The sequence below is a fragment of the Lasioglossum baleicum genome, chromosome 5, assembly GCF_051020765.1.
Source record: "Lasioglossum baleicum chromosome 5, iyLasBale1, whole genome shotgun sequence".
Classification (NCBI taxonomy): Eukaryota; Metazoa; Arthropoda; class Insecta; order Hymenoptera; family Halictidae; genus Lasioglossum; species Lasioglossum baleicum.
The window spans coordinates 15,079,260-15,100,512 of NC_134933.1; the positions used below are offsets into that span (position 1 = coordinate 15,079,260).

General features: G+C 33.8%; 4 protein-coding genes across 12 annotated transcripts; 2 read left to right on the forward strand and 2 right to left on the reverse strand.

Annotated features, from left to right (window-relative positions):
* Positions 1-297: 297 nt before the first annotated feature.
* Positions 298-3,630, forward strand: Mfap1 (Microfibril-associated protein 1). Its single transcript, XM_076424564.1, has 4 exons — positions 298-560; positions 699-1,375; positions 1,457-1,626; positions 1,722-3,630. The coding sequence occupies exons 1-4, from the start codon at positions 464-466 to the stop codon at positions 2,155-2,157; spliced, it is 1,380 nt and encodes a 459-aa protein (XP_076280679.1). The 5' UTR covers positions 298-463; the 3' UTR covers positions 2,158-3,630.
* Dcr-2 (Endoribonuclease Dcr-2) lies at positions 2,175-12,757 on the reverse strand. Of its 5 annotated transcripts, none has more exons than XM_076424549.1 (26): positions 11,891-12,757; positions 11,133-11,296; positions 10,836-11,013; positions 10,517-10,756; positions 10,134-10,425; positions 9,943-10,019; positions 9,757-9,860; positions 9,545-9,683; positions 9,320-9,450; positions 8,091-8,331; positions 7,745-8,008; positions 7,384-7,653; positions 7,065-7,241; positions 5,968-6,172; positions 5,562-5,886; positions 5,102-5,463; positions 4,837-4,973; positions 4,640-4,747; positions 4,240-4,539; positions 3,936-4,151; positions 3,619-3,822; positions 3,400-3,481; positions 3,091-3,311; positions 2,847-3,018; positions 2,683-2,758; positions 2,175-2,414 (listed from the first exon to the last, which is right to left on the reverse strand). In XM_076424549.1, exons 1-26 carry the CDS (start codon positions 11,945-11,947, stop codon positions 2,255-2,257), a joined length of 4,902 nt encoding a protein of 1,633 aa, XP_076280664.1. In that variant the 5' UTR covers positions 11,948-12,757; the 3' UTR covers positions 2,175-2,254. The 5 variants fall into 5 exon arrangements, with proteins under 5 accessions (XP_076280664.1, XP_076280663.1, XP_076280667.1 ...); XM_076424548.1 differs by having other exon boundaries at positions 4,837-4,985; positions 11,891-12,756; XM_076424552.1 differs by having other exon boundaries at positions 4,837-4,985; positions 11,839-12,756.
* Positions 12,758-13,729: 972 nt separating this feature from the next.
* Positions 13,730-14,591, forward strand: Uqcr-6.4 (Ubiquinol-cytochrome c reductase 6.4 kDa subunit). Its single transcript, XM_076424572.1, has 3 exons — positions 13,730-13,844; positions 13,917-13,968; positions 14,349-14,591. Exons 2-3 carry the CDS (start codon positions 13,928-13,930, stop codon positions 14,461-14,463), a joined length of 156 nt encoding a protein of 51 aa, XP_076280687.1. The 5' UTR covers positions 13,730-13,844; positions 13,917-13,927; the 3' UTR covers positions 14,464-14,591.
* LOC143209198 (serologically defined colon cancer antigen 8 homolog) lies at positions 14,516-20,916 on the reverse strand. Of its 5 annotated transcripts, XM_076424554.1 has the most exons (12): positions 20,723-20,916; positions 20,495-20,629; positions 19,447-19,783; positions 18,596-19,367; positions 18,262-18,500; positions 18,056-18,182; positions 17,750-17,867; positions 17,054-17,130; positions 15,193-16,972; positions 14,972-15,130; positions 14,788-14,883; positions 14,516-14,702 (listed from the first exon to the last, which is right to left on the reverse strand). In XM_076424554.1, exons 1-9 carry the CDS (start codon positions 20,914-20,916, stop codon positions 16,557-16,559), a joined length of 2,415 nt encoding a protein of 804 aa, XP_076280669.1. In that variant the 3' UTR covers positions 14,516-14,702; positions 14,788-14,883; positions 14,972-15,130; positions 15,193-16,556. The 5 variants fall into 5 exon arrangements, with proteins under 5 accessions (XP_076280669.1, XP_076280673.1, XP_076280670.1 ...); XM_076424555.1 differs by lacking the exons at positions 14,516-14,702; positions 14,788-14,883; positions 14,972-15,130 and adding an exon at positions 17,423-17,548 and having other exon boundaries at positions 16,912-16,972; positions 17,739-17,867; XM_076424557.1 differs by lacking the exons at positions 14,516-14,702; positions 14,788-14,883; positions 14,972-15,130; positions 17,750-17,867 and adding an exon at positions 17,423-17,548 and having other exon boundaries at positions 16,912-16,972.
* Positions 20,917-21,253: the final 337 nt, after the last annotated feature.

Here is a 21,253-nt window from a genome sequence, read left to right on the forward strand (position 1 = left end):
ATTGTGGCGACGACATCATGTGCCAAGATCGTGTCCAGGGAACACTACGAGCCCTCACGCGCATTTGTGGCCTGGACAGAATCAAGGATTTTGGCTGTCTGGGGTGTTTGCCCGTAACCTGTAGGTCAGGGGCCAGGGGCTCTGCTGGGGCTGGGTCCGGTGGTAGGCTCTGTCAGACTGTGCTGTCTGGGTATGTGTGGCGTATGGTCTCAGTCTTAGAATTATATATTATATGGTCGGTCTCTAAGGGCCGTACGGCAAACAGCAACGCCATCACCCATCACACGTTTCCTGTAGTTTGTGTAATAATAATGGTGGAGTGGAGGCAAGTGGAGGAGTGTGGAGGTGGACGGATCAATTCAGTAATTTGTTGTTGTTAGTTGCAGAATATACCATAAGCTATAAGCTATAAATATTTACACGAGTATTTTAATTCTTGTAAATTGATCGAAAAGTTACCAAAATGATGATGGATTATTTTGTCACGAATAATTCGTTAGCACCCGCACCTATGGGAATTCAGAGTACTGCTGGTGCTGTACCCGTAAAAAATGACAAAGGTTAGAAGTTGAAATGTCAGAATAAAAATCTTCATCTAATTTCATTATATTTATAAGAATGTACTAGAAAAATCAGTTCTAACAGTATAGAAGATCATTCTGCATTTGAAACTTTTGTATAAATTTGTTTGATTATAGGAGAGCTATCTATGAAAAAAGTGAAGGTACATCGCTATGTCTCTGGAAAACGTCCAGATTATGCGCCTGCTGCTAGTTCCGAAGAGGAGTCCGAAGACGAGGATTTTTTAGAAAGACGAGCACACAAACATTATGAGGAAAATGAAATTTCTGTGGACGCTCCTGCACAGTCGCAAGTTAGAATACGCGACGAGGATGACCCTCGCATAAGAAGATTAACACGTTTAGAAAGACAAAAAGAATTGAACACAGAAATTCGTACGGAAAGACACAGGCACATTTACGAACCAGAATTGATTGAAGTCGAACCGGAAAGAACTCGTGAAAGAATCAAACTAGAGAGTTCTGATTCGTCGGAAGACGAGGAATTATCAGATTCTGAAATTGAAAGGAGACGCGAAGCGTTGAAACAGCGAGTTCTATCTAAGAAAGATAATGAAGAAGAACTAATTCATGGAGAGGAAGATGAAAGATCTGGTGACAGTTCAGACGACAGTTCAGAATACGAAGAATATACAGATTCCGAAGAAGAAACTGGACCAAGATTGAAACCAGTTTTTGTACGTAAAAAGGATAGAATTACAGTAATGGAGAAAGAAAAAGAAGCAATGAAACAAAAACAAGCAGAGGTCGAGGCCAAAAAGATGGCAGAAGAACGAAAACGGCAGACCTTAAGAGTAAATTGAATTATCAAAATAAAAGGACCCTTACCTATATACAAAGATGACTTTTCTACTAATACTTTATTTACTTTGTAGATGGTAGAGGAAGCAATAAGGAAAGAAACACAAGTTGGTAAAAACAATAACGACCAAGAGGGTAGAATCGAAGATGTTTGTACAGATGATGAGAACGACGAAGTAGAATACGAAGCTTGGAAACTGAGAGAGCTAAAAAGAATCAAACGCGATCGGGAAGAAAGAGAACTGTATGTATTATTTGATGCGTTAAGTGTTGTTGCTTTTGAATCATCGTATGTGATATTCCAGTTTGCACTAACAAATACTTTGTTTTTATTTTTAGGCTCGAGAAGGAACGTCTCGAGATTGAACGTATACGGAATATGACCGAAGAAGAACGAAGACAAGAGGCTCGGCTAAATCCAAAAGTTATTACCAATAAAGCCGCTAAAGGAAAATACAAGTTTTTGCAGAAATATTATCATCGTGGAGCCTTCTATTTAGACAAAGAGGACAATATATTTAAACGAGATTTCTCGGGTGCAACGTTGGAAGATCACTTTGACAAAACAATTTTGCCAAAAGTAATGCAAGTGAAGAACTTCGGTCGCAGTGGTAGAACCAAGTATACTCACTTGGTTGATCAAGATACTACTCAGTTTGATTCGCCGTGGATCTCGGAAACAGCACAAAATCTCAAATTTCATAATAATCAAGCAGCGGGAATGAAGCAAATATTTGATCGACCATCGTTAAAGAAACGGAAAAATGAAAATTAAATGTACTGTACAGTCTATACTGTAGTATTGTAGATATATTTAATTAACAACATAATTATACAATTAATATGTCATACATGCTCATTTTTGCTCAATCTTAACTTTTACGTAACAAATATTTTAAAGCTAGCTTCGCGACCGCACATTTGGCTTGTTTTTTGTTTTTACCAAATCCATGAAGAACCTTTACTTTTCCAGCAATAATTACTTGTAATGGCACCATAACGGAGTCCGTTGCTTCGATATGAACAGCATTTCTAAAAGAACGGAAAAGATTCCAATATGTGCAATATGTACATATGTAAGTATATAGGTTTTATATATATATATTATATTAATTTGAAAAATTCTATAATCTTGATTACTATACTATATCAACTAATACATATCTATACAATATGTATTGGTTGTTGTATGTGTCAAGTTTTGATTATCTTTCATGTGAAGTGGAAAGATATGTATAATATAATATTTCGAGAGATAAATATCTTATTGTTAATGATAAAAAATAACCGGGATACATACAAAAATTGCGGTCGTGCACCTTGAGTTTCATATAATACACGAATCGGTTGTTTTGGAATATTTTTACTAAATTCATCTAAAACAAAAACATTAATAGTTAGAATGGATAATATATGACTATATAAATGATGAGTTTTTCTATTTCTATACAGATCAAAGCTTACCAATTTCCTTGTGCATGAGAGAATAAAGTATTTCCCAAACTTTCTTAAGATTTTTTCCACTATCTAAATATATTGCACCTATCGTAGACTCAAATATATCTCCTAAAGCTTTAGGGACATCTACATATTCAACCATTTTGCATTCATCTTCTTCCAATAAAATCCATAAAAGCTATACAAATCAATTCGGAAAATATTAGTAATTGATTAGAATTTGTACTAAAGTAATAGTACAGTACAGTACCTCGTCGTTTACAATATGATTTCTTTCTTCTTGAAATTTAACGAAACGAATTATAGCATCATTCAATTGCGGCACATAAGTTAGTAACGCGGTATGCAAACCATATCGTATGGCCAGACATGCAAATGTAATATTGTTGACAAGGGCAGACCTTAAATCGGTTAAAGCACCGGGATTAAAATTTCCACAATATTCGTAAATGTAACATGTAATTAGAAAGTCTGAAACACGAAGAGGTTCATTGATAAATAATTATTTTTGCATAGAAACTGATACACATTATTATAGGTTTTGAAAATTATCTCTCACCGATAACGGCATCACCAAGAAATTCGAGTCTTTCATAACACTCGGTTATAGTATTTGCAGAGTACGAGGGATGTGTAAAAGCCTAAAATATTTGTTTAATGTGAATATTTTGTATTTTCTATTCACAATGTAATGTATACTATTTTGTAAGTGATATTATTTTACTACTGTGTATGTACATATATTTAAAATTATAATAAAGATTATAGGTAAAGGTACCTGTAACAGAAATTTTCTATTTTGAAATTTGTAACCAAGTCTTTCCTCTATATCATTAGCCCAGGGCATAAAATAATTTATGTTTTGCTGAGAAATAATATCATTTTCGTGCACGGTAACCAGTAAACTATCAATATTAACTGCTTCCTTTGGTAAGATTTCGAACCATGTTAGTAGGTTGATAGCAGCTTTAATACCCATGCTCTGTTCAAATGTATAATAAATGTACTGAATGTATAATAATACATATAGGTATTTACTCACATTTATAGAAAATGACACAAAATAAGTACTACATATTATGTTTGTGTTTTTACCGTGAGATAGACACCTATCAATGCTTCCACAGAGTCGGCTATTGTTTTATCGGAAACAGTTTGCATTCCAAGATAATTCTCCATACCAGTTTGTGTTTCAGCCGATTCCCAACTTAATACCTTCGCTTCCATTGTATTTATGGTAGATTCGCTTATACATCCACTAAATTGTTCGTTCTCGGGCACTTGGATTTCATACAAAACGTTTGGTGATACCTTACGCAGATGATTTCATTGCGTTACACTATTATTACGCTACTATCTAAAGCAATGTTTAAATCGTAAATTAACTAAATTAACGAACCTCCGCTTTTAGTAACACTTCTTGAAGCCTCCTGAATACTGCGTAAGCTGGAGCAATGAAATTACTGTGAGGCACAAACTCGTCTACTTTCATACGTCCAGGAATGCATTTTTTCTTTCCACAATAATAAAGATTCCGATTTCCAATTATTTTACCCTTCAGAACCGTTAACTGACCTTCGCTACTGTTTGAGAAGCTAGTATACAGAAACAATGTCGTAACAAATTTCAAACATGCATCTCCTAATGTTTCCAAACGTTCCAAGTCGAATGCATCATGTCCAATTTTACTTGTAAGTGCCTATAATAGAAATCACGATTGTAAGAAATGTAACATAGAGACCACGTGGTGTATAAATTTTATATACAGCGTATTGTGAAAAAACTTTTAGGATACTCACATACATAATCTGTACAGGATTCGGACCCTCTGAATTTGCTACTGAAAGGATCTTTAAATCACGTGTCGGAACTGACGAATTCTTCATAAATTTTGTTTTTATATTCTTCTGCAAAACCCAATTTGTTTTTCATATGAATGTTCTGTGCCATATATTTTCTGTTCAAAGATTATATACATATATGACAAAAAGACTACCATTGTGTTAGACTCTGTATCACAGTCACCAACCATAAATTGATAATGATGCTCAATATCAATTAAACGAATGTCTTCGATCTTCCTGTTCAAATCTGGCGGTTCTTGATCTTCTGTCCACGGATAGTGGTATACATCTGTATTCAATACTATATGAACATCGATAATATTAAATTCAGTGAAACAGAAATATGTACAGAAATAGGTATATGTATATTAAAAAACGAAGACGCGTTTAAATAATCAAATAAAATAAAACATATACCATCTACTTCCGGGACATCTAATACAGGCTCTGATTGCAAAGAATTATCGATACTTTCGTCGAAAGGAATTTTTGTTATTGATTCGCTCGGTTCTCCTAATTCTTCCTCGTTTATTATTAACGGAGGCCAATAGTCATCGTTAGATATTAATCCTAAATTAGCTTCAGTAGCAATAAGCTGTCGTAAATCATCCGCAACTAAAAGCTGTGAAATTCTATGCAATACGGAAGGTAACATTGTTGCTTTCAGCCAATATAACGCTGGGAATTTAACTATAGTGCATAATTCTGGAATTAAATGCTCCTTCAAATCATCGTTCGTTTCCATGCGCTTACGATACTTCGATTCACAGTTCATTGCCCTGTTAGTAGTAGTAAAAAAGTAGCGATAGAAACAGAAATTAGTTATAAATCTGTATTTGTTGATATTCTGAACCGAACAAAATACTTGTATCGTTACCTAGGCTTTATGCAATTGATTCGTGTTGATATCATTTTTGCTTCCAGCATCGGTTGGTCTAAATTATTTATCGTCAAACCGTGTTTACGTTGATAATAATGAACGTACGAATAGAAGTTCTCAGTTGGAAAACACGAGTTTGGAGTAAGATCCTCGCAAACTTGTGTAACTACGTATACCTCTGCAGCCCCTCTGTAGGTCGGCACGACTAACGATAGCTCGTGATAATCTTTGGGCTCAAAACGGAAGGGTACCGGTGGTGGTACATGCTGTATCTGCTGATGTTGCCGTATGGTCTCCCAATTTATTTCCCATTTTTCGTTCACTGGACACAAACGTTAATTCAAGTTTATCTCTAAAAGCGAAATAACAATCTTTTTTCATGTTTGTACTATTACAAATTTACCTGGTACAGTTAAAAAACAATTATCACGATTGTAATTATCGAATACCATAAAAGATTTGATTACTTTAACAACTTGACTGAATATCAAACTATGGAAGGCTTTTATGGAATTTATTTCATTCGCAGACAATTTCATGATCGCATGATTCACTTTAACTTCAACTTGTAGTTCACCAAGTCTCATGAAAATTGGAAAAGATGGTATCTATGTAACAGAATATTAGTTATTAACTGCTGGCCTTATTACTACTTGGGGGTTGGCTCCTCGAACCCACAAGTCGTTAAATTAAAACTGTTTTTCTTCTGCGAAAATTTTTCAAAAATCTATTTAAATTTGACATTTAAAAGGTTTCATTGTTCTATATATGAAAAACCCCGTATAACAAGAAAACAGACTATGTGCCGTGTTAATATTGGATGACTTGCGACTTACACTATTCTCATCTTCAAAAAATATAATAACACACCAATCTTTTTAATAAAGAAAATCTATTCTGAAGGAAATGATGCTGGATGCTTAATTGAAATAGAACAATCAAAGAGAACAGTCGAAAGTAAGAATTGAATCTATAAGTACTTAGTCACAAGTTACGATTATTTTTGTGAAAGTTCTTTATATTCAAAATGTGTAATAATTATGAAAGTATTATTACCAAGCAAAAAATTTTACCAGAGAAAATGCTAAATAAACACTACACAAGAATAGTAAAAAATATCATACCAGAAAAAGGAAGGGGATGCTATAAGCGCAATAAGCGGATAAATATAAAGTCACCTCACGTAAAAATAAATATCAAAGAATGTAGTTACTATCTTGTTTGCGATGAGTAATACATACAATGAGAAACGAAAGTATTCGTACACCCTTTAAACGACCAACCCTTTAATCAGGTCGTTTGGTACAATTATAAAAAAAGTTGTTCTGTTTTAAAGAGTGTACGAATACTTTCGTCCCTCACTGTACATTGTATATGTATACTTCAATGTTATAAAATTCAGGAAAAGGTGTGAATTCGAGATGCCTCCTTTCAGAAATTTAAGCGAAAACTCGAGAGATTCGTGAGTTTTATAATTAATATGTAAACTTGGAATATTACCGTTGGCATTCGTTTCGAAGAGAGTATTCCAAATCCTGCCTTGTCGCATAGTAAATTGTAAAATACTAGATATCGATTATCGTAATGCGGGGCTGGATACACGGGTTTAGCATGAAGTAAATGAAGATACACTGGCTTCGATGGCAAAGGATATGCACCGTTTAGAGCCGATGGAAACTGTAAAGAATATAGAAAATTTTTTACATTCTTGGTATAATAACTAGACGAAAGTACAAAAGAAATATTTTCTTTATATAGTTATAGTTGCGCTTAAAAAGAAAAAGGTATGTGTGTACAATTAGTTTACATTCCATCTCACCTGTAACTTGTGAGCTCGTTTCTTTTTATTTGTTCCAATTATACCTGTTTCCGACTTATCCTCTTCCTCCCAATTTGTGAATATATAATCTACGTTCTTTAGAATAGCATTAACTCCGTGTGGCATTAAATTATCGGATAGTTCACCAATTTTATGTAATTCTATACACAATTTCATAGCAGCGGATCTCTTTGCAATATTAATATTAGCAGAAAAGTCTCCATATATTGTATCCTTTAAAGGACTTACAGTTGGTAATCGAACTGAAACCTAAGAATTCAATTATAACAAGGAACCAGCTAGAAGAGAGTAATTAAACAAATTAATTTTAATACTATATTACACTGATATTTTCAAATACCTGATATACTTTACATTCCTCCCCTGGTTCCACGCTTGTTTCAGTTTTGAACAATTTCCATATAGGAGTTAATTGTGTAAATTTAGAATTGCATAATATGCTACAGTAAATGTTTACTATACTAATCGCTGATTGTGCGTTTATAATACATTTTTTTCCGCTACTGTTTATGCAACGATATGGTTCTATTTCGGATATATATAGCGTATTTTTGAGTTCATTCTCTGATGGTTTCTCACGATATTGAGTTTTACCTAATAATAGCTACATCCAGAATATGAACATGATATAACTTTGAACATAAAATACCAATGAGAAAATAAAATCAAACAAAATTCAACCAGACCTGTTGTAAATATGACTCCGTCATTTTAAAATTTTCATAACGTTTCAAATAACTATTATCCTTTTCTGGTAACAATAATGTATATTGACTGGCAGAGTACCGTGCTCTACCCTTGCTTTGTATATAAGCCCTAATATCCATTGGCAAATTGTATCGAATAATCAGTGTGCAAGTTGGAATGTCGATACCTTCATCGACAATATCTGTTGCAATCAAACAGTTTGAGGTACCATTTCTGAACCTAAATGAAATTCCATTAGAACGAACAAAACGTATAAAATAACATATGTCTATTCTACCGTTATGGAAACCAAAATATCAGAATATGATATATATTATATACAGGGTGAGTCACCTAACGTTATCACCTCAAATATCTTTGTTGTTTTACCATTCAACGTCGTCCTCAAGACATTTAATGTATTTTTGAAAACACAGCAAAGATATTTTGAGGTGATAACGTTAGGTGACTCACCCTGTAGGTGACTCACCCAGTGATTCTGGATGAAATTTTTTTATGTTATGGGTAAAATAAACATTTACTTGACACTGGAAGTGTTTATCAGCATAAACTTCAATCGAGACAATGAACTACAGTGAGATCCGTTATAACGAGACACGATCAAATGCACGCGTACCCGAAGAAAATTCAAAGTCGATTTTCTTGAAAACAGAGCCTCACAGGAATTTTTATGTGGGGCATCCTTTGTATTGGAAAAACCGAAAAATACCGGTATTTTAACGATTTCGGTTTTAATCCATTTTGGTATTATGTATTTCGGTTTCAATAAAGCCTCTTGACATAATACTGGTATGAAAATTCTACCGGTATTAAGTCCCTGCTTAAAATACACCCCTTCCTCAATTTACACGGTAAATCATAACACAATTTAGGCGGTAGTTTTTATGCACGATCTCAATTTACGTGGTCAGAAGATATATTTCCCTAGAAGTTTTAAAAGTAACAAGTGTATACTGCAACTTATTCGAAAATTTACTTTTGTTTTTTGAAACGTCATTATTGTTTTGGTCAAGCTATTTCAACTAAATATGTATTTCTAAAACTTATATGTACTAGCTTTTATGTCCAATATTTTCTCTTTTGTACTGACAGACTTTATTTACGAGATTTTCATTCGCATAAAACGAATCCACGTGGAATGGATATTCCGCATAAATTGAGGGAGAGATGTACGTACGTTGCATCGTTGCATGAAATCACTACATACCTGCATAAAACTTCTTTATTCCATTTAGATATGCACAATACTTCCTTGCTATTCTTGTAAGGATCATTAGAAGTACCAACAACATAATCAGGTTGTAAAAATTTAAAGCTTTCGTCGTGTTCCGACAAATTCTGAAGTAGTAAAATTTATATAATAATTATAGATAAAAAAAATGACAATGTCATTCAAGTTAAGAAGCTAGGAAAACTGGTTATTAATAATTACCTTCAATATATGATATAACACTGTTGCTGTAAAGCGTCGCTTTACGAATATAATGCAACAAAATTTCTGATCGGAAGACTTGTTTTTATTAAAGTCTCGTAATACAGCAAAAAGTTTTTGTACTTGATCGGACGAATAGCTGTAACAGTATAGCACAATTAAGTATGAATTTATTAAATAGATTTGAACAAATTTAAATAGAGTAAACTAACTTTTGTATTTTTGCGACTTCTGAATTATCTTTCATTTCATCTTCTAATAATTTTCGGAATTTTATGCATTCTGAAATAAGGTATTCCAAAACATATGCTGTATCCTAAACATATAATTTATGGTAAAAACATAAAGTCAAACTCTGAATGTTCTTTATCTCCTATTTTAGTTAAGGTTTTACATACCGCATCGTCAGTATATTTCTTTATAGATTCTAGTTGAATCATATGAAGCAAAACACATTTACTTCCTCCGTATATTCCTACAATACAAATAAAATACTAAAGCTAAATTAAAAATCTACACGATTTTTTATACAACAAGTTTGAGCAACAACAATTTTATGCAACAATGTTCAACTATAATACAACTATACCTGCATGAAGAAACTGATCTTTGATATCAGCTAAAATGTTAGCCAATTTTTCCGTTATAGCTTTTGGTCTGAACCTCTTGCTCGTCTCAATATTCCTTAAAGAAGACTTCAATACTACACAGTTTAAAACCTCTACCATTTCATCAATTGTCTTACAAATAAGTGTTCCAACATCGGATAAAACATATTCTTTGAAACGAACAAATATTACATCTGGATTCGCATAAGAGTTTTTAACTTGTGCCACAGAGTCTACTGTAGCCACATTTGCATGAAGCGTAACTTCCAAGGTCTGTAATAAAGTCCGATATTATATATGTATTAGTTATTCGAGTTCATATGAAAAAATATTAAATGCGAATACTAAAATCAAAACAAATTACCCGAACTGTTAACTCTATTTTACGCAAGTCTACATTAGCATTTAATAATGTGGCTGTTAGACCTAAAACTCTCGGCTGTTCTTCTTCAGGGCAATCTTCAAACAATTGCATAATTTGCCTCATAGGGTGATCGTTTACCGCTCTATGACATTCATCCAATACTAGTAAATTTATTCTATTCAAATATATAAATCCATGACATAGCGCATCCAATAAAATTTGAGACGTCATTACCAAAACCTATAATGTAAGTGTTTAATTTATAATATATAATTTGTTGTACGATGTTTAATACAATAAATTAATGGATTCGTAGTACTTGATTAGCTTCCAACTCTTTATCCCAATCTTCATTTTTCCAGAAATCAACCCCCATATCGCCAGAGTATCCTCCACACGATAATCCAGACATTCTCCGAATGTACTGGCATTGTTGCAAAACTAAAGGTACGGTATTTACTAAAAATACAGTGTGTTTCCTACCTTCACTGTATGGTCTATTATTAAGTAAAACATATTGTGTATACAGTTTGTATTATATCATAATACTTAAAACATTAAGAAGAAAGGAACATTTAATAAATATGTAATTGATAACCAATAACTATTTATGTACCTTCGTATAGCAGCACTTAATTGTTTAATGAGCATAACAGCTATAAAAGTTTTTCCACATCCTGTCGGCAGATAAATAATTGTATTTTGTTTGAGGGCAACCTCGTACAGGTCAATTTGATAAGGCCTTGGTATAAAGTCAATTGTATCGTTATTATCCATTTCCTTAATAGAAAATATACATATATTTGCATTGACAAAGTATCGTGCGGCTACTATTTATATAGAATAAGTTTACTAAATAAGTATAATAGATAACAGACAACAGATAAATCATTCTTACTTAAAATGGCAAGTTCCTAAAGATAAAAGTAAAACTATGTAAATATACAATTTAACTTTAATACTATATTTAACTATAATACTACGATCGGAAGCGAGAGAGCGTTTTGTTTCGTTTGTTTTATCTTCTCAGAAAAACAAATAAATCTATCGAGTGTAACTAAAAACTGGAACCAACTCAAACCAACTGGTACCGGGAACTGCCGGGAATGACCAGGAAGCACTGGGAAGCACTGGGAAGCACCGGGAAGCACCGGGAACTGGGAACGTGGGAACCGAGAAGTCTGGACTCTATGGAATGACTCTGGAACTTGGAAACTTGGAATGACTTGGAACAGTTGGAGAAAGTTGGAATTGGAACCAGTGATGCCGTAATGAGCTCCAAAACTCCAAACGTCCAAACGGAGCTCCCGTTACTCTCCTACCCAGAGTGGCCAGACGAGTCCGACCTTGGGACTCGCGAGGGGAATACAGTACCCCTTCTCTGATGACCAGCAATATGCGCAAGCGCGACGGGGATCGAGTAAGGCGCATGGGAGCAGTGCTGCCAGATGGTTGTGAGATCGCAACCAGGTACTCTCCTATGCTCTCCTACTTTTCCCCTTCCACTATCCTATTCCATCGCTTTAGGATTGAGTGGGGCAAATGGGAGACACATTGCGCGTGCGCGATGGGGACGCAACGATGACAGATGAGATGACATGACATTTCGCAGGTTTTAGGTTATTGCCGCGTATCGTATCGTACTCGTGTACATATACGTACTTAATGAAATAAATCATATGGTTCGTTCTAAATAGACATTGTAAACATTCTTTATTATATAATAAATAAAATGAATTGTAACATGTGGGAGTTTCAGTCGTGAAGCGAAGTATGAATGCTTTCTTTTATATGTACAATTGAAAAAATTTTGAAATCTGTATGTATGTAGTACTGAGTTACATTCCAGTAAAATCAATAAATCATAATATATTTTAACACTGTTAACCCTCATACGCTTCTCAAAAATAGTTGCATAAAAGAGACTGGGATAATAAATTCACTCATTTTTCTTCTACACGATAAATTGACAAATTACGTTTTATTTGTAACGTTATATTTTAAAGAAATACAACTCACAACATAGACATAAAGGGATCAATAATTACATAGTATGTGAAATAAGTAAATGGGTGAATTTTACGCGGCAATAACCTAAAACCTGCGAAATGTCATGCCATTGTTGCGTCCCCATCGCGCACGCGCAACGTGTCTCCCATTTGCCTCACTCAATCCCCGTCGCACACGCGCAACGTGTCACATATTACTCTGGTCATCAGAGAGGGGGTACCTCATATCGGCGTGATTCCCCTCATCTGGCAGCACTGCATGGGAGACACGTTGCGCTTGCGCGATGGGGACGCAACAATGACAGATGACATATTAGAAGTTTTAGGTATTGCCGCATATCGAACCTATTACCTAATGAAATGAATCATATGAATCGTTCTAGATATTATCAACATTCTTTATTATAAATAAAATGAATTGTAACATGTGGGAGTTTCAGTTGTGAAATGAAGTATGCTTATTATGTATAATATGTATGTTGAAAAAAATGTTGAAATCTGTACTACTGAGTTACATTCCAGTAAAATCCTAAATGTCCTAAAAATAAATCATAATCTATTTTAACACTTTTAAGGAATGGACATAGCAAGTTTTGAAACTACCTTTTTCAATGCATATCTTAAAAAGTTGTAGTGAGATTTATTAATGAACTCTACGAACTGAACACTCAGAGCATCACATAACACAATCAAATACAATACGATACAATAAAATATAATAAACAAATACACACACACACACCAAAATAAGCAAACAAATACTCAATATATATCACTGTCATTGCCGCTATTCTCAGTTTCACCAGCGAGCAAGGTTCCAGGTGATTTTTTTGGTATTTCTTCTCTATTGTACATTTGGGCATTAAATAATTCTAACATCTGATCTGTTATTTGGAAGCTGGAATCATCAATTTGTTTTGATAAGATCGCGAAGCGTGTGGCCAATAGACAGTTGTCGCGCCGGGCCGACTGTGCCAACTCGCGTCTAGGTCGCGCTCTGATTGGTCCGTGTTTTTCGTTAATAACTCCTAAACAAAGCCGCGGATAACATTTTTGCAAAGGAAAATGTCGCTTGAAATGGTCTCAGGAACCACCCCCTGTCGGGAAGTTCACGAATTTTGGGACACCCTGTATATTACCTTGTCTGTAATCAAAGATACTGCCTGGAGTGTCGCCTCTTGTTGTATCCCCAATCTTTGACGCAGTTGTCCCTTCTTATAGTTTTCAGTCATTGTTTATACATAAGTACATTGAATTGAATTCCTGTTCGGAAGAACGAGGAAGTACAAGTGCACTTGCATAATAATAATTTCGTAAAAGTATTTAATATCTTTTTATATTTTACAGTCCTTTATTAAATATTCATTATACCAACGCTAGTATTATTACAGGGTCACGGAAAATGCGGTTAGGAAAGAAACACCTTGAAATTGCCACAAGATGGTAAACACTTATTCATTATCGTAATGTACAATAAGTTTATAGTATATTTAAGATGTTTAATAGATATATTTTGGATATTTGCGTAAATTTAACGTTCTTGTAACATTACGTAACCATTAACCCCTTACCCTACGATTTATTTTACAGTTTCAGTGCTTAGAACTTTTTTGTAGATCGTAATTTCCTAAAACATTTATATCTATTGAGTGCCTGTATGTTCTTCAATAGCTGCAGATTAACAAAACCAAAAAGGAATAATAACATACATATATTTATTAGTCCCTCTGTTCAGAATCTTCGTCACGAGTCTGACACGATATTGTAAGGCAAGGGGTTAATAAAGTTTTTCAGCATGTATATTTTACTGTTTTCTTAATTAGGATACCATCTGCAGCGACTTACGGAGGAGTAGCTGGTTTAGCAGTGATTTATTTCACAGATTGGAAAGTAGTAGCTCAATACATACCATTCTATGGAGGAAAATTTAAGAACTAGTCTGTAAAATACATTTGCATTGTTATATTATGTAATAAATTATAGTACCATGTAATTATTCATTGTATTATTTATTAAACGAATGTAAATAATTCTATGCCATATACATTAGAAAAAGTCAAATTGAATCCACCTTTGTATTCTCTTTATCCTTTTCTTGATAACTTTCATACAGATAATTTGCGTAGACCTCAGCCTGCCTGTATCGATTGTACTTTATATGATCGTCTAAATGAAATCTGTTAATAAGAGAGATTTAATAGTTTTGATGATAAGTATCTATTCAATGTTTATAATTTCCATAATACAAGAAATTAAATTTACCTGTAACCGGTCATAGATAGTACAAGTACTGCTACACCTGTTAACAATTTTATACGAATTGGTATGAGTGGTCTACGCTTCGCCATTTGATGACTCCTTCAAAGTAAGAAATTTAAATTAAACAGCATTCTATAATTGTCTATAAACTTTGAATACAATTGTTTGAAAATATTAACATACATACTTTTATTTCTTTGAGGTTATTATGTGGGAAATTCTCTTTTGCGTATTGCTTTAAGGGCTCATTCCATATATAGAAACCGGATAAGGCACCAAGTATGATAACAACAAAAATTTCATGCTTGGGAATTCCTCTAAATAACATTATGCTTATTTTATAATTCTACAAAAAATTAAGATTACAATTTACTGCTTTACAAAAATAAGTTAGGTACATATACTTACATATAAGATTATGTTTTATTTACTTTTGGAGGTGCCAGGCGGACTTGTATTCCCCTCAAAATGCTTCCCCTTCTACTACTAAATGTGGTTCGATTTTCGATTCACCATTCACCTATTTATTCACCAGTGATGCCAGATGCGGGGAGTCACGGTGAAATGATGTACCCCCTCTCTGATAACGGGGAATGAGTGGGGCGAATGAGAGACACGTTGCACCAGTGTGGCCAGATGAGGTTGCCGGCAATTCGCCCCACTAAATCTCCGTCGCGCACGCGCATGTACTCTGGTCATCAGAGAGAGGGTACATCATTTCACCGTGACTCCCCTCATCTGGCGACACTGCTTGGCATCAGTGGTTTGGAGCTGTTTGGAGCTCAACTGGCGACACTGAGTATAGCTATAAAAATAGCTACATGCGTAGTTGTATGCTTCCGAATAATGCAAATTACGTCAGTTATGTATATACGAAAGAACTCTCCAAGCAAAAGTTGTAGTATATAAGGAGGTAAATATAGTATCAGAGAAAAAAAACTTTTTCAAGGTCATTTTTTCAATTTTTCGAGGTCACGGATGTTTTATCTATTAACACCTGTTTATGCTATATATGGATTCTTAAAGAGAAAAAAGAGACAAATTCAACGATATACCATAACGTCTATTTATGTCGAGATTTAAAAAATTCAAAATTTTCAAATTTGCTGCGCGTCCTTTTCCCATGATCCAATCGGCCCCCAAATTTTTTCCAGATCATTTTCTCAACATTTGTCACAATTCCGGGAAGTGAGGACAAAAAGTTTTTTGGCAAAAAATAAGGTCCACCCTAATGTACATTGACAAAAATAGATATATAGGTATATCTGATAATCAATCAAATTCGAACTGAATTTCTTATACTAGTGTAAGCAATTTCAAAGACAAAGTAATTACACAGTTAAATAAGAATACTTTAGAATAGTATTTTACTTTAATATTCGAATTTGTTTCTCGCACATTCCATCATTTTAAAAGATGGAAAATGTCAGAACTGTATTTGAATTTTAATTCTATCAGCATTTTTTGGCAATAATAGCAGATTATACATATATGTATACGTAGATATATCTAACATAGCGTATTTTATTATTATTATTAGATAGACTATAGACTACATATGTATACCTATCTATCTCGGATAGAAGACTGAAAGAAAGAATAAAAACAGGAGATTAATGAGTTGAAACGAAAAATGAATACATTATGGACACCAATGTTTGTTCATATTTTATATGTATATGCTACTTTATTATAACGTGTATATATGAATCTATAATGAAGTAATTGATACAACTTATATCATTTTTATGTTCGTAATGGATAACGCTATTTTATTGTGTATCCAATGTAGAGTACCGAGATAATGTTACCGCATCAGAATTTTGTATTGTATCAGTATTTTCTTGTTGTTCATTTTCTATAACATTATATTGATCATACGAATTATATTCTTGGTCTGGTACATACGATTCTAAAGTTTGGTGATCAATTACATGTTCTTGGTCGTCGTCTTCATTTTGATTTTGTTCATATGTCTGTACTGTTGTTTTCAAATCATTCTTTACATTATGATCTACAGAGTACTCTTTTTCATTGGACAAATCGGTTCCCAGTGATTGATTATTTATATTATTGATTTTCATATTATTTTCCTCATAAACTACATTAGGTGTTATCGTACTGCTCGTACTTTGTGCTGGTATTAATGTATTAGATAATATATCTCTACTTTCCATCGATTCAATACCTAAAAATATGATTCTATTATCAGAATGATGATATTTAATGGACAACATAATATACATTTGCATGGCATAGAAAGTACTACCTTGTTGATTACTGAAAGTATTTTGTATCTTGTCTGACAAATATTCTATGTTGTTTTGTAAGTTGGCCATTTCTTCCCTGGGAAACAACAGATGTTCAACTTTAAAGTTAATTTAATAAAACTGAAAATTTCTAATTATTGCTTTACGTTTCTTATAATTGTAATATTGTAATATTAACATTTAAGTAAGCGTACGTAGGTAGAAGAGTATATATTTTTCTACAATTAACTTGATCACCTAAAATTTTTCTACTATTATTACAATATCGTGAAATTAAAATATTATTAATAGTTTGGACAATAAAGTGAAGTAAAATGCTCCGTACGTACACACATATATGTATGCTATTACTGTGTTGAAAGAGGTACCTTTAAAATATTCTTATTTTTGTTTTGGAGCTACGTTTACTTTTAAATCAATCTTAACAGTGCGTCTCTTGTTTGAAGCTGATGTAGCTTTTCCAACTGTTGTTACATCTCTGTCAGTGACTCCCTCTGTCAAGACAGAATAGCCCTAATTGTATTTAACGAAGGGATACAAGTAAAACAACGATAAAAAAATTTAATTCTTTCAAAAAATCTATCTATAGCAATAATGTCTAAAAATCTATAGCAAATCTAACACAGAATATTGTTATGCACCAATATAAAAACCAAAGGGATATATGTATTTTCTACACTGAACTAAGAATATACTTGTGCTTTAGGTTGTTAGCTTCCAAACGCTGTGTGAGAGATTGGCATTCAGCCGTCAGACGAGAGACGATCGTAGCCTGATTATTCAAAGCATCTTCTAGACCAGCCACTGTAGAAGCTAAGAAATTCAATTGCATTAGTCAATTTTTAATAAATTGACTAATTCGATTTCTGCCCATGCTAGGCATAATGTCAGCATGCCGATATCCCACACACAACATGAGTTTGCAAACAATAGTAAGATAATAGAATTTCTCAAAGACAATATACCTAACATAGGCACACGTGTAGAAACTGAAGTCTTACCATGTTTAGTTTCCATATCTATTATCATAGAAGTCAATTGCTTTTCATTTTCATGTTTATTTTCCGATTTTGCTGGAGCTTGCATGCCAAAGTCTTCCGGACCCATTATAGGTTTATTCGCATTGATCTGAAAGAAGTAGTGCATGCGCGTTTAAACAGTTTGTATAGAAAAATTCAAATTGATATTCCACTGTTTAATATCTTACCTCTTTCTCCAAAGAAGCTATATGTTCTGAAAGCCTTAAATTTTCTCTTCTTAAGTGAACTAGGTCTGCTTCTGTTCTCTCTAGCCGTTGTTTGTACGAATTTATTTCAATTTGTAGTCTACTTTGTTCTTGGCGACTTTGTCTTTCATTTCGTTCAGTAGCTAATTTTGACGCTAAAACCTCTTGTTCAGCCACATCTTTTTCAGTTAGTGCTTGATTCAAGTCACTTTGTAAATTCGCTGCACAAAGTATAAATGATCAAATATTATTTATTGTTAGTAATGTATTGACTAAAGTTGTGAAATTAAATTATGTGAAGATATGTGTAACTTACATATCTTGTTTTGAAGTTCTTTCTTTATACTATCGATAAACGTTTGTTTTTGAGATAATTCTCTTCGAAGTTCTGTCAATTCTCTACGTTGTTTCTCAGATTCTAATTGTGATTTACTAGCTGTATCCCAATGGGAAGCTAAATCAACAGATAATTGCTCAATTTGCTGACTATACCTACGTTCTACTTGTTGTCTTTCTTCGGCAACACGTTTACTTGCTTCCTGCGTGGCTTCTCGAAATTTCCCGTGTTGTCTATCCAATTCGTCTTTCAATCGTTTAATCTCTATATCACATTGATCTTTTTCAAACTGAATTTGCTGCATGGCGTCTACTGTATGTTTTATTTTTTGTAATGCTTCAGTTTCCTGTTCTCGTATGGACGTTAAAGTTTTTTGCAAATCTTGTACCTTTATTTCAGCTTCATATTTAGCATGCAAAGCTTTTTCCAACTGTGCTTTCATCTCAGGCGTGTCGTTGCTCAAACAACTCTCGGACGTTCGTTTTAAATTGTACTGATTTTCTTCTTGCGCTTTACGCAATTCTAATTTTGCTTGAGTCAGTTGCGCTTCTAGTTCGGCGATTCTCGATTCGAAGACAATATTAGGACCCTCCAAAGTTCTAGGTTTTTTTATTTCGCAAGTTTCTATTTGAACTGGCTTTTCTCTAGCGCTTTCGTTCTCAGTTTCATCCATGTGTGCATATTCGTCGAGTACACATTTAAAAAATCCAGTTTTGTTTTTATAATGGAGAGCTTCATTTTCAGCCACAACCTAAAATTATTTAACTAAATTCTCTGAGAATGACTAGCAACAAAAACGACTAGCAACCAAATAGGTATAGATAAAATACCTCTCGAACTTTGTGTAATAGCTTGTTTAATTGATTTCTGCAAAATTGAGATTCTTGTTGTAATTGTTGGATGTATTCCTCTTGTTGCTCGATAAAAGAATTTAATTCTGGAGGGACAGACTGTGAGTCTACACTCGAAGATGCTAAATTGCTATACGTTTTCGTTGGATGTACCCTTTTACACGAAGTGAAATGTGTATTTACAATTCTATTTGCGTCCTCGGGTAAATCTCTTGATTTACAATTATTAATTACCACACTCTTATCGTCAGTATCTTCTTCAGATTCATTAGCTTTGATGTTACCATACTGATAATCTTTAATGTTCTGTGATTTTCTGTGTGTGTGTGGAAATTATTTTACATTTAATTAATACAATTCAGATACACTACATCTACATATACAGTGTATATTATACACGCATTACACGTACGTGTATAATACACATACAGAGTGTTCTATTACGTATATAAAATATGAAATATCTTAACACATTGTTTGCGGGCGGTTTTTTCATCAATCCACCCTGTAAAGCGGGCAATTTTTTCAGATTCGTGCTTACAGTCGCGAAACGATTAATGATATAATTATGACTTACCTACTACATGTTTCACAATGGCTGGCGCCTAATTTTTACTGTACAACGCGTTTTAAGCGTCTCCCGCTTTGTACCAACAGTATGCAAAAGACGCGTTTAAGCGCGTTCCGCAAACAATGTGTCAAGTTGTGCCTCTACATGCCAATCTAATTGTAAGACTAAAATTTTCCTTCAACGTCTTTGTTTCCGAGTAAGCTTTATAATTCGTTATGCGGATGTCAACTAGAGTCGGCGCTGGTAATCACCGCTCGTTATGTATTGAAAGAGTGAATGGTTAAAGTCGATATCAGTAGCGGTACACGAGCCAACTCTGAGTCTCTGTTAGTTACATAAAAATCGTTGGCTTTCTTCAAAATTCTTGATTTTCGTTTTACAATCAGATTAGCTTGTGGAATCACCCTTTAAAATACCTGTCACACTTAGCCAAACATCTTGTAGAATACAATTTACCCCAACACTGGTTTTGAAGCGTAAGACTCGGCAAGCAAATACTTTAGTTTTGAAACAGCTTCTCTATAAGCCATTTCTGAATAATCTACAGATTTCTTTTTGCTTGAATCTAATTTTTGAATCCCATTGGTCTTCCTATAAAATGAAAATGAAAATGTACCCATGTAGAATCAAATACTTATAAAAGGCAAAAGAAAACGAAGAGAGTATAATACAATTATTACTTACTTTGATTTTAAACTTAATCGTTTCATTGGGACAGAATTCGCAGGATCCGTGTAACTCGAAAAAAATACTTTTGTCTTCAAGTAATTTCGTAAAGGAAAATTGATGCCTGCTAAATATGTAGTTGAACTTCCCGTAGTAGTTGCCGATGTACTATTAAACTGATGTCGGCGTCCACAGTTGCTCATCTCAAACATACCGAGTTTGTTTGGCCGATATCGTTGGGCCGTCGTTTCGTTGTATAGAAGAACTATTGTAAGTATTCATGTGTCCAACACACAAGTGAATCGTTCGGAGTAACGCTTAAGAAAATCGAAGTTCGACTCGACCAAACATAGACCGACCCTGTTAGTATAGTTGATCGCGTGCCGAACGGTCGTTCATGCTTTGCGGGATCAGGCACCGTACCATCACGCACTAACATTCCATGACTTATTATAATATCTATCAGACTTACAAAGAAACTTTCGTTGTACGTTTCTTTAGGAAAATTCCAGAATTCTAATTAACGATATTCTAGATATTTATTACAAT